Raw genomic sequence first — 15,793 nt, forward strand, 5'->3', positions numbered from 1 at the left:
TTTTACACTAAATGCAGTGTCTTAAATAATAATAATATACATACTTGTTTAACAATCAAAACAATAATATAATCTTAAATTTCAAGTAATTTTTTTATAAGCGATTTTTCAGTTTTCCAAATGATTAAAATATACTAATTTTTGTACATAAAGTCTACATATTTTATTTTTAAATCAATTGATGTTAACATACACTGTGGGTTTTTAATTCAGGAAATATATTATGAAATGAGTAAAATAATATTTTGTTTACAATCATCTTAAATAAATTTATTTTGGCAAATGAACCAAGAAAAACCTTTTATACTGATAATAAAGAATTAAATAGATTAACACTAGAAGTGCAGTCTACATAGATATTTAATGTTTCGCATGTTACAAATGTATACAGTAACGCTATCTATGTAATTTAGACATAACTAACATTAAATTTAATTAATGAACATAACTGTATTTTATAATACTATCAAACAATGGTGATGATGGTGATAACATAACTGCCAATTACTTGCTATCATAAACTTGGATTAAATATTCATAATAAAAATTAATACCGATAAGAAGTTACAAAGCGAAAATGAATATTTAGCGACGAATATTGTAAGTGACAAGATAATATTCGTCCCTCTTCAGATAATATACGATGTGAAACGGGTGAAGGTCATATCACTAAAGCCAGTTTATTGTATGGCTCCACTCATGCTTGCGTTGTCTCCCCACAGGACGAGATCGGCTTCAGTTACTTCAGTCGGTTCTGAGTAACAAGTCCGGTTCCGCCTGCACGTTGCTATCATCATTTTATTCGTAACGTATTACGTAAGTATAAAACATCTCGTACGACATAACACTATTTTAATAAGTAATAGTTTTAAAGTGAAATAAGACCTAGTTCTTTAAACATTTTAATTCATAAAATATGAGTATTTCATAACCTATATTTATATTTGTAAGTTTATCCGTTTTAAAAATTAAAGTAAAAATTTAGAATTATTTAAATATTTGTGAAATAAAATTTTATTTTGGTCATTAATTTTGTTATAAATTATTCATATTAGTTCATCTTTTTGTTTTCATATACTCATGTGAATAATAATGAAAAAATTACATAATGAAGTATTGAACTTTTGATCTGAATATTATTATTTGTAATTTTATTTTGTTTATAATTCGCAAGTATATTTTTAATCGAGGAAGATAATTATTAAACTTTATCTAAAAGTTGATACCCCTTCATTTATTATCATTACATGATAAATTTTACTACAGTAAAGTATTGTGCTGGTCAGTTACGTAATACAGCGCCAGTAGTTTAAAGTCAGGATAGATATTCGGCGGTCGTAAAAATCCCGCTAAATTTTCAGCTTAAGCCCCAAAAAAAGAAAGGAAGAATATAACCTTAATATTGTCTTACTAGCGAAATAACAACTAAATTTGATAATAGTTTATTTTTCCTGTATAGTACGGCAGATTTACTGGCACGTGTAGATTAAAAAAAACAACAAATTATTTAAATTAAGGTGCGAAATAATCAACGTTTTATGAACTTTTTCAATTAATGCCCGGGCTTTCTTCCTTTTTTTATGGTAAAATTGAAAAAAAAAAAAAAAATTTTATTCAGATCAGTACATAATGTAATGTTATACAGCATGCCAGAAATCAGTAGACTTGTTACTCCATGGTTAAAAAAGGTAAAATGTTCTTGAAGGATTTTGAAGGAAAGGTAAATTGTCTTGAAGGATTAAGAAAAATGTTATATGAAATTTTTACTTCTTCAATTACAAAGTTTTTTATCTATTTATTTTAATGTTATTATTTCAGGCATTTGACATGATGCACTCTTGTAAATATCCCAACTATTTGTAAGAATAACAATCATTTCATTCCCCCATGCCAACCTTATCATGGAAAGTGGGGAGTGAAGTGGTTTCTTAATACATTCTTCAATAGCCAAATATACTATTTGTATCATCAGCATACAATAGATATCTTGTAATTCTCTCTCTGTTCATTACAAGAAGCAACTGTATAATGAACATCATTTCTCTTAGAGAAATCAACACTTGACTTTTAGTTACTTGTATCTCAGATGTTTAAGTAAAGCTGGAGCAGATGGTAAAGAAACAAATTTATACTAACATTAATTATTGGTGTGAGTATTATTCAGTTTTGTGGATGGATCCCTTCTACCTTGAGCCGCTGTATAGATATTTATTAATGCAACTAACTATTCTCACAATTTATTGGTGTGCCAAACTCATATGTCCCTTTCAATACAACACACTGCAGTCAATCAAATAATTTTTTTCTGCATTCAAAATGCAAATTAAATTTTTATTTATTTTATGCATTAATAAAAAAATTAATAAATAGAAATTGTAATGAGTTAAAAAATTTAAAAAACAAGGTTTTATTTAGGACTTCTTTTGTAATATTTTATTTAAATGATTCAAAATGTGTATGTTCTCAGTATTAAAGTACAACGTTGCTGCTTAAACTGAAGAAAAATCAATATCCATCTTTTGTCTGATATCTTTATATTTCAGCAGTTGAGAATGATAAAAACTATTTTCCAGCCCAATATCAACGACTGCATACAGATGTATGCAGTCGTCGTTATTGTTATGATTATAATAGTAGTACTAGTTGTGGTAGTGAGAAAAGTCCTTGTACATAGAAGACAACTAAAATTAAAAAAAATTATACCTTATATAATTTTGTAGAAAACTTATTTTTAATAAGTTTTTTTTAAAACTAACAGTAAAGTAGTAATTAACAGTAAAGTAGTAAACAGTAAGTAATACATTATCATAAATGAGTAAAATATAAGTACAGCATAATAACGCTATTAGTTATATAATAACAGGTGCAACTATAGTTATATAATTAACTGACCTGGTTTATAGCTAACATATTAAACTTCTTTCAAACGAAATGATTTACAGTGTACCTGACTGTCATTGTTAATAGACTGTCTGAGGAAAAGATTATGCATAACCATTAATTACTTAATTACACAGTGAATGAAATTTATCTTTCACTACGAAAATTGAAAATTCTGATCGAGAGTTTTTTTTACAAAACTCCAGTTTTTTCTTTATATAAAATCCAAAATTAATGATTTATATAAAAACTAAAGCAACAGCTCTGATTATATTATTTTTAAAAAGATAACTGCACACACACTAATATAAATATATATAATAGCAGACCTGGCAGTGCTTCACTACTACTGGATTTGAATATATATATATATATATGTTCATTTAATCGATATATATCCACTGTCTCTTTTCAGGGTCCTGTAGGGCATGAGAAAGCGCCCGTTCTGTACCCCTCCGTTCCACAGACCAAGTACCTTGCTGCCGCTTTATAATCTGTGACTCTATAACCCTCGGCTTTGCAATTGAAGCAAGAGACCGACCTGTCTTCCCCTCAGCATCCTCTGGCCGTATGGCCCGCCTCGAAGCACTTGAAACACCGCAGGGGCTGCTCCACGGTGTCAACTCTGCATGACACCATGCCGATCCTTACGCGATTCTTCTGTACTATGTGCCAAGCCAAGGAGGCTGGCAGTCTGCAGATTGCAATCTTCGTCTCTCCGTAACCGGGACGCATTGTAATCCGTAAATCATCAGATAGCTCAGGGCCGGCCACCTCTCCAAGCCCCTTTACTACATCCTCTGCCTGCATATCTCCCTCTAGATGCGTATGCGAAGAGCAGCAGTTCACTCGTCAATCTGCCCTCTGTAATCTCTTTAATGTCCATAACTGCTACTATGTTCTTTGGAAGGATACTCCCATCCGGAATTTTTGTGTATGTGTTACAGCAGGCCTCCTGGGTCAACTCCTTATAATAAAGTCAGCCATATCCCTCATTCTGACACCGTTGTCCAATCCATCTAGTACTGGGCACCCCTTAACCACCGACGTCTGGATAGTCCCCTCGACTACTTGGTCTTTCACAGCATCCCAACTCCGTAGGGGGAAGACCTTGTGACGTTACCGGTCGCCACACCACCCCCTCCGTTCCAAGCCCTGAGGTGCTTTACCGGAAGTCGTCTTTAGACCCTCTTTACATCTCACAGTCATCAGCCAGGCCTCAGTTGGGAAGCCACCGATGTAAATGCCTCGGCAGACATTTGAATCAGTAAATATATATAAAATTTCGTCTTCACGTAGGCCTCAAACGGACATCTTCACATCCAACCTACCATGAATCCCTCAAACTAACTAACCGAAACCGCGGAAGCACGAACCCCGCGCCTAGTACAGATATCACAAAACTGGTCATGACTGTGAATGCCTCAAAAAACAAACGAGTTTAAAGTTAAATCAGTGCTACACTCATACCAATCAAAATTGTGTTTTACGCAACGTAGAAATTCAGACCTACACCCAACTAAGTCGACCATTTTACTTTACATTTTTTATACTTTTTTCCTATTCCTCTTGCATTTTTTGTAATTTTATCTTCTAGATATTTAAATTTTATAATTCTTCTTATGAATTCTCTTTCTATCCTTAAACACGCCTCTTCATGGACATAGCAACTTGAAAATCATGGTATACCAACTGCATACAATATCTTCATTAAAAAAAAGTTTGTTTAATCTTTAAATTGAAGTTGCTGAAGGCAGATTCCAATACAGTCCAACTTTATGGTTAGTTCTTCTCATTCTTCCAATATTGAGGTAAAGTAATAGCGGAACATACTACTCTTCCGATATATTTTGATTCTTCTAACAATTTTCATATTCTTCAAATAATATGATAGAAAAAGCAGTGCAATCCAGTCCAGTCAAACCTTGTTTTATTTTTTTTATTTTTACATCATTCACTGATCTATCCTAGATCATTGCTGCTACTTAACTTCTTTACAATATCTAGATTATCTTTGTATCCACACATAAATACCACTCATTACTGTGTACAAACTCATACATGATACTACATATTACTAATTACTATGTATAAACATTGGTATAAGATTAAATAACTACTTGTTGTTTGTTAGTTTAATCTCTTATTTTTTATATTTCTTATGGGTTTTTTTTAAAGATTTTTGAGTTTTGTTTTGAACAGAATTCAATTATGAATAACCTCTCTTTTGTAAAGTTCTACTGGCTCTATCGAATTATTTAAAATTTTATAAAAATATACACATAATTACTAACCTGTTTTTCTGAGAAAGTCTATATATTTCTTTCAGTGTAATATATTTGAGTATGATAATAATAGATTACTTTTTTGGTGTGGGTTATATTACTATTAAATATTTACTCTTATCATGTCAGTATTTTTTTAAGGAATTTATGAAAGATTATATTATTTAAAATATAAATTGAGTTAAAGATAATAAACTGTCGTGACTTAAAAAGAAAATATTCATGTATCAATTATGAAATTTAAATTACACTTAAAAAGGAATTTTTTTATCCACATTGTAATGCAATAACCATTAAAAGTAAAACTGATAAAAGAATAATAAATGTAAACATAGTAAAAATAATTATATTTTACAATATCTTATTTTAACATATCATAGTTAAAATGTAGTTGATATGAATTAAGTGATTGACTTGAGATTGGACAAAGTTAACTGCTAACTTGTCTCTTGATATTCAATTTATAAAGGAGACGGTGACTGCAACATAATCTGTATTTATTACTAACAGTTTATTACATGATAAATTCATTATTAATCAGATGATTTATAAAATATTATATAACTCACTAGTTGACCATGAATTTATATAGTTTGACTCTTTTTGGCATGTCGGATGTCACATGATATGTAATGTTATTTACATATTGTTATTATTATGTTATTTCATATATGATTTTTTGTGTAAATAAAAGTCTACTTTAAATTACAGATAAAGTTAATTCTATTATATACATATAAATTAATATAATAGTAATATAGATATGTTTCATGTGGCATTGATATTCTATGATGAATATGCAATATCGGTGAACCGCCTGATGAGTGATAGTTATAATTTTTATTGACAAACTCTTGCTTGACAAACTTAAGGATGCATTCTTAAAGTTGAAATATAATTTTTAATATAATTAATAATATTAATTATTAATAATATTGAAATATAATTTTTCAAATTAATAAAAGTATTTAAATTGAACATAGATGCAAAGTACAATAAATTTTATATCATTCACAAGAGAAATTCAATATTAAACACCTGTAAAATATAAAATGTTTACATTTTGGCTGTCATTGCAGTAAACTAGTACTTGACCTCAAAATAACAAATAACATTTTTGAACTGTTCATTAAGGTACATTTTTGCACAACATGCACCTCACAATGACAGTTTCTTCACTGTGTACATTACAAACAGGTTTCTTGCACATTACAGAACAGAATCTTGTTTTATGAAATTCATTCTCTTGCAATCTTGACATCGCTGTGGTGTTGGTAACTTGGAACTCTGGTTGATCATTGCTGTCAGAATTTCAATACCACATACTTTCAGCGCATCTTGTACATCCTTATGAAGACCGTTGATATTTCTAGCTCTTTCCTCCATGTTGCCTTTGCTGACTCCAAATGCCAGCTGAGTCGTGAAGAGTTTTCATCGGCTCTGATTATTTTCCTGCCACTCAGGAAATCTTTGTGTATACTGAATATATGGATTCAGTGCTACAATATCTACCATCTCTATGAAAAGTCTTAGTGGCCACCACCTGGTTCCTCTAATTCAGTTGTATTCTTTTGTCTCTATTATCTACGGCGCCTTTAGTTTTGTTATAATGGAGTATTATATCAGGTTTGTCTTCACTTTTATCACCACTCGTTTGCCTCTAATGATGCTCTCATGAAACAAAGATATTAAGGCTTGTTGTTGCAATTTGTATCTGCTTAGAATATGTATGCTTCACATTCAACTTTAATTATTTTTAAAATGTCTCAGTTCAGATGGTATAGTAAACAAAGGTCTTAATTAGAACTGTTTTGTTGCAAGAGACACCTACAAGAGAAGATAGATGGGATGATGTCCCAAAAAAGATCATTTTTATTATCATTCTATTCAGCTTGTCCTCTGTTCAGTTTCACTGAATGAGTCCTGGGTTTTCACTGAAAGTCTAAAATTTTTTATCACTTAACCATCTTCATTATCAAAAAATAAAATTTTTGTAAATTAGCAGAAAAATTCAATTTATTCATTCTGCTTCTTACAAAGCAGAATAAAATAAAGTTTTTTCTGGCTTGATGATAACATCACGTAAACTTAAAGTATGTGAATGGGATATGGAAATGGAATGGAATTTTTTAGTGTGTGAAAAATGCTATGCGTGAATGGGATTTGATCCCAGAACCTTCGAATGAAAGGCTGAGATGGAGATCTGCAATTTAAACTGCAGTGAGTATTTCCTTCGTTTTGATTAGTTCTGTAAATTCTTATTTTTTTAACTTATAACTTATCATCAGGATCATAACTGGATTAGTCTCTAGTACTATTTTTTTTTTAAAAAAAAAGGATTTTATTTTAAATTGTTCAAACAGAGCTTCTAGGAAATCACTTTTGGAGCAAACCATGCAGCTTCCTCTTTAAATGGTTTTAATATGTTTAGTGACCTCACAAACACAGAAATCTGCTGTATAGAAATTTAACTATATTTTCTGTACTAAGCATTACATAGGGCAGACCGAACGTATATTAACCATAGAAAAAAACATACAATTACTATATATATATCAGAATTAATCTTTGTAAGTCATCTCATAGAAACAAAACAAACATATAAAAATATTAATTATGACACAAGTAAATTTTACTCGTAGTATTTAAAACTCAAGTTCTTAAAACACTTGGTTGTTATAATATTTATTAAAACACTAAACTTAACAAAAACGTAAAATTAAATGAACAAACACATCACATCACAGATAAAATATTTTATTTAAAGAGTTTTATATAATCTATCTTTAGCCTAATCAAGCATGCACTAAAGTACCTGTAACAGTATCATACAATATTGGAAAGTGAATTTGAGGGTAAAAAGTCCAAAAGCAAGGAAAGAAGAAAACGTTCAAAGACTTTGGTATAAAAAAGGAGATGGCCAAGGATTTAGGAAGATATGAAAAGTTGCTGAAAGAAACTGAATCTGGGTTGAACATACTATAAGATGCAATCATCCTGTAACATTATTGTCGTAGAACGTGTTGTCTATTAAAGTTTTCAACATTTTTACTTCTCATAAATTCTTTGATTCAGTTCCAAATTTCCTCAGATGAAATTGAATAATCAATGATTGAATATTTTTTTAATAAAAAAAAATGATTCCAAAAAAATTTTATCTAAGTCATATTTAATATTTTCAATGAACTACTTGTAAATAGGAAAGTAAGATCTTAAAAATTAAATTTTAATCTGACATGTGCCACTACTAAAATGTCATTCATACAGCAGATGATTTCATCAATATATGATGACATCAATGTTAGTTGACATAATAAATAATCTTTAAAAGTTATTTTATAAGTAGAATGTCTCATATTACTCTCATGTAACTTTGAATCAGAATAAAATTTTAAAATGATCTTTTATTTAATTTATACATATACATTTATTTAGTTAATAATAATATATACGAATTCCGTTACCTCCCTATAGACATAGCAACTTAAAAGTTATCATATCAATTATACAACATAATCTTAATTTTTGTTTTTCTTTTCAAAATTTGCAAATTAAAATTGATGAAGACACATTTACATAAGATTTTTTTTAGTAGCTTACTGGATTATTTCAGCTTTTAATTTCAATCTAGAAAAAAATAACAATCAGTTAAAAAGATTTTACAGCAATTAGAATCAATCTTATCGCAAAGTAAACTATTATTTGCAATTTAATGACCACATTAAATATATAATAACATATTTAGAAATTTTTAACAGATACTGATGGCAAAAATATGGAAGATACTGTAGCTAATGATGATTAAAAAATTATTGGCGTCTTTTCTATTACGATCTCACCACTTCTTGAGTGTAATAATTATTGCAGAAAAGTAGCATATCTGCCTTATTTTATTTAATGGTGTGTGATGTGATAATCATTAAATATTATAAACTATAATTTTATTATTATTATTACAAGATATTACTGTCATTTAATATTTTATGATTGGCTCATGACTAAATATTTTTGTATACATAAAGTAGTTGACATTATGTTCAGTAAAAAAGTTGATATATGAAAAACATACATGAAAAACCAGTAAGAGTTGGTGGTTCTTGTACACTTCAATAAAATTCAAAACATTATTCATTATTAATTGTATATTATATGCAGAGTAAAAAAGTAAGTTTGACTACTGAATGAATGGGATTTTATATTTTGAATTTAATTAATAAATTTTGAAGGGCATATATAAAAGTTAACACAAATTTTGTTCAATGTTCAGTAAAATGTAAAAATATTGAATTAAGCAATGCACTTTATTCAATGGACTTTATAATTGTAAAAAAAAGTGTAATAATCTATTTATGTAAAATGAGTTAAGCTGTAAACAGATTTTATTTTAAAATTATAATAAAAATTAATGTTGTAATATCTTATCTAATTACTTTTCATACATCTGGTTAAATGGCAATTGATCTTATCTTTTTTGTTATGAATATACTTTTCAATCATTATTACCAAATTTTTTGTTAACCAATGTATCATTTAGATATAAAATGAAAAGGTCACTTCGATTTGTATTGTTAAAATATGTAATATTTTTTTACAATCTCAGTGGAATTAACCCATTACAAGTCTAGACATCCTAAATTACTGGTATTACATTAAATAAACCCTCTTGAAAAATCCATTCAAAGATAAATTCATTAAAGTCTAATTTTCCCAATTAAAATAATGTTAATATAAATAATTAACTATATCTGTTGAACATGAACTATTGTTTATAATGCTTTGTTTCACAACAGAAAGGTACACTAATTTTTTGCTTTATATAAAAGGGATCAGATTTACTTTCTTCGAGAGAAATGATGTTTGTTATACAGCCATCTATTCCCGTGATGAACAGAGTGAAGGAATTTCTTATAGGGCTAAAAATCATTTAAATCTTAATTGATTTGCAATGCTTGTATGTAAACACGTATTTTTGTTTGGTGAAGAAGGCAGTGGGGAAACCAACACCTTATTCTGTAATCTTTGTAATAAACCTGGTGTGGGATGTTGCTATTCTTGACAATGGCAATGCTCTTTTTGGGATTCATGTCATGAGGCCTACTATTATTGTAGTTATTGCACCTAACATACATATTTTGCAGAAAACTTTAGTTGATTCTTTTTGCAACATACAACTATTCATAAAAAATAAAATTTTTGTTAACTTTTCTGTTATAAATTCATTAGGGCACCTGCTGCTTGCTTCCCAGTTGGTTAGTTTGGTAGATAGTTAAATAATGCTTAAAACAAAAAAATTCAATTCTTTAGGACTAATCACAGTAAATAATTACGTTTTAATTAGATAATTAACATAATTAACATTAGATATATATATAGTACAAGAAGTGATGGGTATTTTATTACATCGGTTATTAAAACAAATTACACTAGCATTCCAAAACAAAGTTTGAAGCAAACATGGAGAAAAACTCTTGAACAAGAGTGATCCCCAAAAAATTGTTTAAAAATTATTATACTAATTGTTTCCCTTCAAAATTAAGATCAGTCATTCAGAAAAGTATGTGCTGTTTAAAGTGTAAAATGTTTATTTTGGTGAACAAACACAAAATAACTTCACCAGTAAGTGAATAAAGCCCATCACATTAAGTGATATCAATTGGCATCACTTAATATGTTAAATGAGTATGCAGGAAATTCAATTTTATCTAATTAGTGTTATTTAAAAACTCATTAGCAGTGTAATATATTTCTTTAAAACAAAATCTTTTATTTTTGTTTTAAATAGATTTCTTGGAAGATTTTTTATAGTTTGTTAGGTGATTTATTGTGAATAGAAACTGAATTGTAATAAGCTTTTCTTTGAGACCATAGAATAATACCATGTCATTTGAAAATAGCTTTATTTTATGATTTCATACAAGTAATATTCTTATTTTTAGGAATAAATTATTTATTACTTATTTTTAAGTTGGCAACTCCAAGGTGTATGTAATATTATATTTTATATGGGAGTACACTTAGTTATATTAAATATTTACTAATGATGAAGTCTTAAATATTTACTAACAATAACTGATAGACTAGCAATCTTGTTCCTAGAATTTTTAGCTACCAAGAAGTTATTTATATTATTTAAAGGCATAGAAAAAATGATTAATAATGATGATGGTGAATGAATGGAAAAGAATCTGTCAGCATGGCATCTCACATTATAGACTTTATATGGCATTTAAGTGGTTAAATAACAAGAGGGTAGTGTAATATTGTTTTTTAAGTCACTCATAACATTTTTAAAATAATTTTGCAATCTTGGTAAAGTTGTGTTGCTCTTTGAGAAAAACAAAAGACTTTGAAAAACATTTTACATGGAAATATTGTATTAGTAAAGTTTTGCTCGTGATTATGTCATATAAATTAATGTTTCATACATGTATGAAATAATTTTTTTTTATGCTAGTATGTAATTAATTTACAATAAAAGATGCTGCATTTGTATATTTTGTATATTTAAAAAAAACTGTTTTCATAAAATCAATTATGTTTTAATGAATAGATTATTTTCTTTATTTATCCTTCTACTTCTTATGAATGCAAGTTTATATTGTGTGAACATACATATTTTCTATTATAGCCATTTTATTTTATGATTTATATTTATTGAAACAAATTTAATCCTCAATTAAACCTGTACTATAACAAGTTTTATTGTATTTTATTTTATATTTATTTTAAATTACAGGTATATTATCAATAATTTCGCTTACCATATGTTTTTGGGTCCAACCCAGGACATATTTTTGAAATTACTTAAAAGTCTTAACAGTTTACTGAAACATTAAACTTTATTTATGCAGTTGTATTTTTCACAAGAAATGACTTTTTCAGAAATGGTTTGTTTGTTTGTTTTAATTACATCATAAAATTCGCAACAAGAAAGTTCTGAATTAATTTTAACATTTAGCAGAAGTTTAGCTAGATACTGAAAGTCTATCCCTTTCTGTAGACCATATATTCCCCATAATTGAAAAAACTCTCTCAACTGGAGCAGATACTGAAAGTCTATCCCTTTCTGCAGACCATATGTTCCCCATAATTGAAAAAACTCTCTCAATTGGAGCAGATGCCCCAGGCAAAGACTGGATCGCAAACTCAACCATTTTAGAAATATTTCAACACGAAATATTCTTTTGAAACACCTTAAAAATTGCTTTCCACTTCTCTTCAATAGCATCTGGTACTTTTTCAGAACTTGAACCACAACCTACCATTTGGTTTTGAATTACCTGGTTCAACAATGTACATTCATCAAATGGTCATCAATATTTATAGAATTTTTTTATAATTTCATTAACAACTTGTGCACTCTCTTCTAAACCACATCAGGCAATTTCAGTTCATAAATTTATCCACTGGATCTTACTAACTTCATCAAAACTGGTTCTCCACAATTCTAAGTATTGGATACTGAACTATAAAAATTTTGTACACTTGAGAAGAAATTTTGTTCCTGAACATCATTATTTTCTTTCATAGTGCATAGCAATTCTTTGACAGAAGATGTTATAAGTTTGTGGGTTTTTTCCCTCCTCCAGACTGAAATATCTTACAAAAATCAGAACTACTAACTTCATCAAAACTGGTTCTCCACAATTCTAAGTATTGGATACTGAACTACAAAAATTTTGTACACTTGAGAAGAAATTTTGTTCCTGAACATCATTATTTTCTTTCATAGTGCATAGCAATTCTTTGACAGAAGATGTTATAAGTTTGTGGGTTTTTTCCCTCCTCCAGACTGAAATATCTTACAAAAATCAGAACTACTAACTTCATCAAAACTGGTTCTCCACAATTCTAAGTATTGGATACTGAACTACAAAAATTTTGTACACTTGAGAAGAAATTTTGTTCCTGAACATCATTATTTTCTTTTATAGTGCATAGCAATTCTTTGACAGAAGATGTTATAAGTTTGTGGGTTTTTCCCTCCTCCAGACTGAAATATCTTACAAAAATCAGAACAAGTTTTACTATACTTTTGTTTGAGCTATCCATCTTTACTGTTACATAATTAATGTTTTCCAAAGAATGCATCACATAATCAAATATAAATGGCGAAATAATGTTAAAAATAATTGCCTTGGTTTTAGCAGATGAAAATTTTAGGTCATATAACTTTTAACCAGTTTAGATGTGCAGTCAGATGCTTTGAAACTGAGTTTGTGTCTAGCAGTATGGTATGAAAATGTAACTTCTTTAGCAGCACACTCCAGATCACTATTATTTTTATTCCCATCTTTGGCTTTAAAAAAATTTCTTATGTTTGCTGAAGCAGTAGCACTTCTATGTTTAGCTGTTTTGACATGGTCTTCAGTATCACCCTTTCATTTATGTGCAACAGAAAATTCTTCAGTACATAGTGTCCAATAAACACGTTCATTGTTACTGTCATTACACAATTTCAAAAATTTGTATTCCTGTTGCAGATTAACATTAAAAACACATTTTCTTTTGTACATTGCTAAATGATGAGACAAAGAAATGAATAAGAGATAAAATGATTAAAAACGTGTAGACAAGTTACTTCACACATGAAAACAACATAAACACATTGTCCCTGTTGTTTTGCCAAATGATTAAGTAAAAGGTTGTGGCGAGACCGGTAGCAACACCTCTGTCAAAATCGATGTCAGCACTTGCCCCAAGATCGCTTGAGAGATGTACAGCCTTAAGGAATGTTTAAAAAAGCGATGTTAAGCATATAGGTTTAAAATTAAAAGAAATCCTTACCAGTCATAAAATTCTCAAACCCTGGACACTTTTACAACCCCAGACAGCACTAAAAAACCAGGACTCTTTGGGCTAATCCTGGATGTATGGTAAGCCTACCAATAATACTAACCCAGAGATTTCTTGAAAGGTTCAGATATCTCTTATAAATGTACATTGTTGCTAATTAAAATGTGTAGGTTAGGTTAAATGCAGTAATGTACTGTAATTTATTTTCTTTCAGTAACTGAATTGCTTAACTTTTTTATGAAGTTCTATTCGATCAAATAATATAAAATAGTTATCACCAGAAAAGAAACAGATTTTGCACTGAAGATTATTTCATTGTGTAATTTTATGTAACATAAAGATACATACTATAATTAAAATAGACTAAAAGATAAAATATTGTGTATCATAACTAAGAATAAAAATTTTGTTTTGGTTATAGATAAAATGCGATGACAATTAATTTATACTAGTGAATAACAAATAATAAAATGGCTGCACATATTAAGAAGGTTTTTAAAAATTATCCTCTATTGGCAAACTCGGTTGTTTATGGTAGCATGTGTGTTGGAGCAGAATTTTCTCAACAAGTTATTAAAAGGAAATTTTTGGTAAGTTAAGATAAATTTTCATTTACATTTTAACACTTCATAAACCTTTAATGGCTATATCATGGCTTGTTTATATAAATTAGAGTTCCAAATTTTGATTTTTTTCTAAAGAAACATTTATAAAAACAAATAACAGTGTTTTTGTTAATGTTATTATTATTGTACAGATTAATAAAATTATTACATTCATTATTATATATTATAATTATTATATTAATATTATTCAGAACAATTCCATATAAAAAATTTCTTTATTTTCTTATTTTATGATCTAAAATTTACGCATTACTCTATACAAATTAATTGTTTGTCCTTTTGAACTGAATGCATTATAACAGTTTCTTTATGTTTTATTTGCTGTACCAAGCTAAGGGAGTAACATAAAATAAAACGTCATTATTATATTAAGGAATTTCAATAAAATTGATTCATATTTATTTTAGAAAAGATATCCTCTAAATATTTCACAAAAATTAGAGATATATGTTTAATTGTAACTGGCAGAATAAATGACATGTTAAAATAAATATTTGAAAACTGGAAATTAAATTACACAAAATCGTACGTTATTTAATGACAAGCAAATTACAATTAAAACTAATGAAAAAAATTTTATTTTATCAAAATAATATTTTCAGTTGCTGATGTGATTATCTTCCTTTAAATTAGTACTGCGCTATTTTGCACTGTCATTCCAGATGAATTTATTGCTGTGATTTTTTACTTGATAGGATATAAATTTAGAATGTAGTCAAAGTGTGTAATTAACAGATGTTAAGATATGAGTCCTAGTTTGAGTGTATGCAGAATATCTAGATTGTTGATAAAGTTCTTACATTTGTGATGAAGTTTCTGTGAGGCAATTGGCAGATGTAGATGTTGTATGTTGTGGTATGAAATGCTTATTTATATTTATTGAATATTTATTTATATCTGAATTCTGTTTTACCAATGTAGAACTTGGTAGAGTTAAAACAGTTTACTTAATATATTTCTGAAGCGCTGTGTTTATTTACTTGGTGATCATGTTCTATATGTTCTGCCACTACACTGAATTTCAACCTTTTAATTTATGAGGTATTTTTTTGTATCTTTGTATTTTAATTTTTTTTATCATTGAATTTGTTTATAATTTATTTTGTACTAATTACTCAGTGAGTGTGTTGTTATATCTACAACTCACTCACATATCTACAGCATACTGTGTGTACTAGGTATATTATAGTGTTTTCTTTTTGAATT

General features: G+C 28.4%; 1 protein-coding gene across 2 annotated transcripts in view; it reads left to right on the top strand.

Moving 5' to 3' along the window:
• The first annotated feature begins 597 nt into the window (after positions 1-597).
• The window catches only part of LOC142326270 (mpv17-like protein), a 46,621-nt gene continuing 31,425 nt past the window's right edge, over positions 598-15,793 (top strand). Inside the window, exons 1-2 of one of the 2 annotated variants that reach the window (XM_075368612.1) lie at positions 598-816; positions 14,383-14,551. In XM_075368612.1, the coding sequence (XP_075224727.1) occupies positions 14,432-14,551 (120 nt within the window). In that variant the 5' untranslated portion in view covers positions 598-816; positions 14,383-14,431. The remainder of the gene's footprint in view (positions 817-14,382; positions 14,552-15,793) is intronic. The other variant, XM_075368610.1, reaches the window with a different exon arrangement.

This window comes from Lycorma delicatula, chromosome 6 (assembly GCF_047948215.1).
Source record: "Lycorma delicatula isolate Av1 chromosome 6, ASM4794821v1, whole genome shotgun sequence".
Lineage (NCBI taxonomy): Eukaryota > Metazoa > Arthropoda > Insecta > Hemiptera > Fulgoridae > Lycorma > Lycorma delicatula.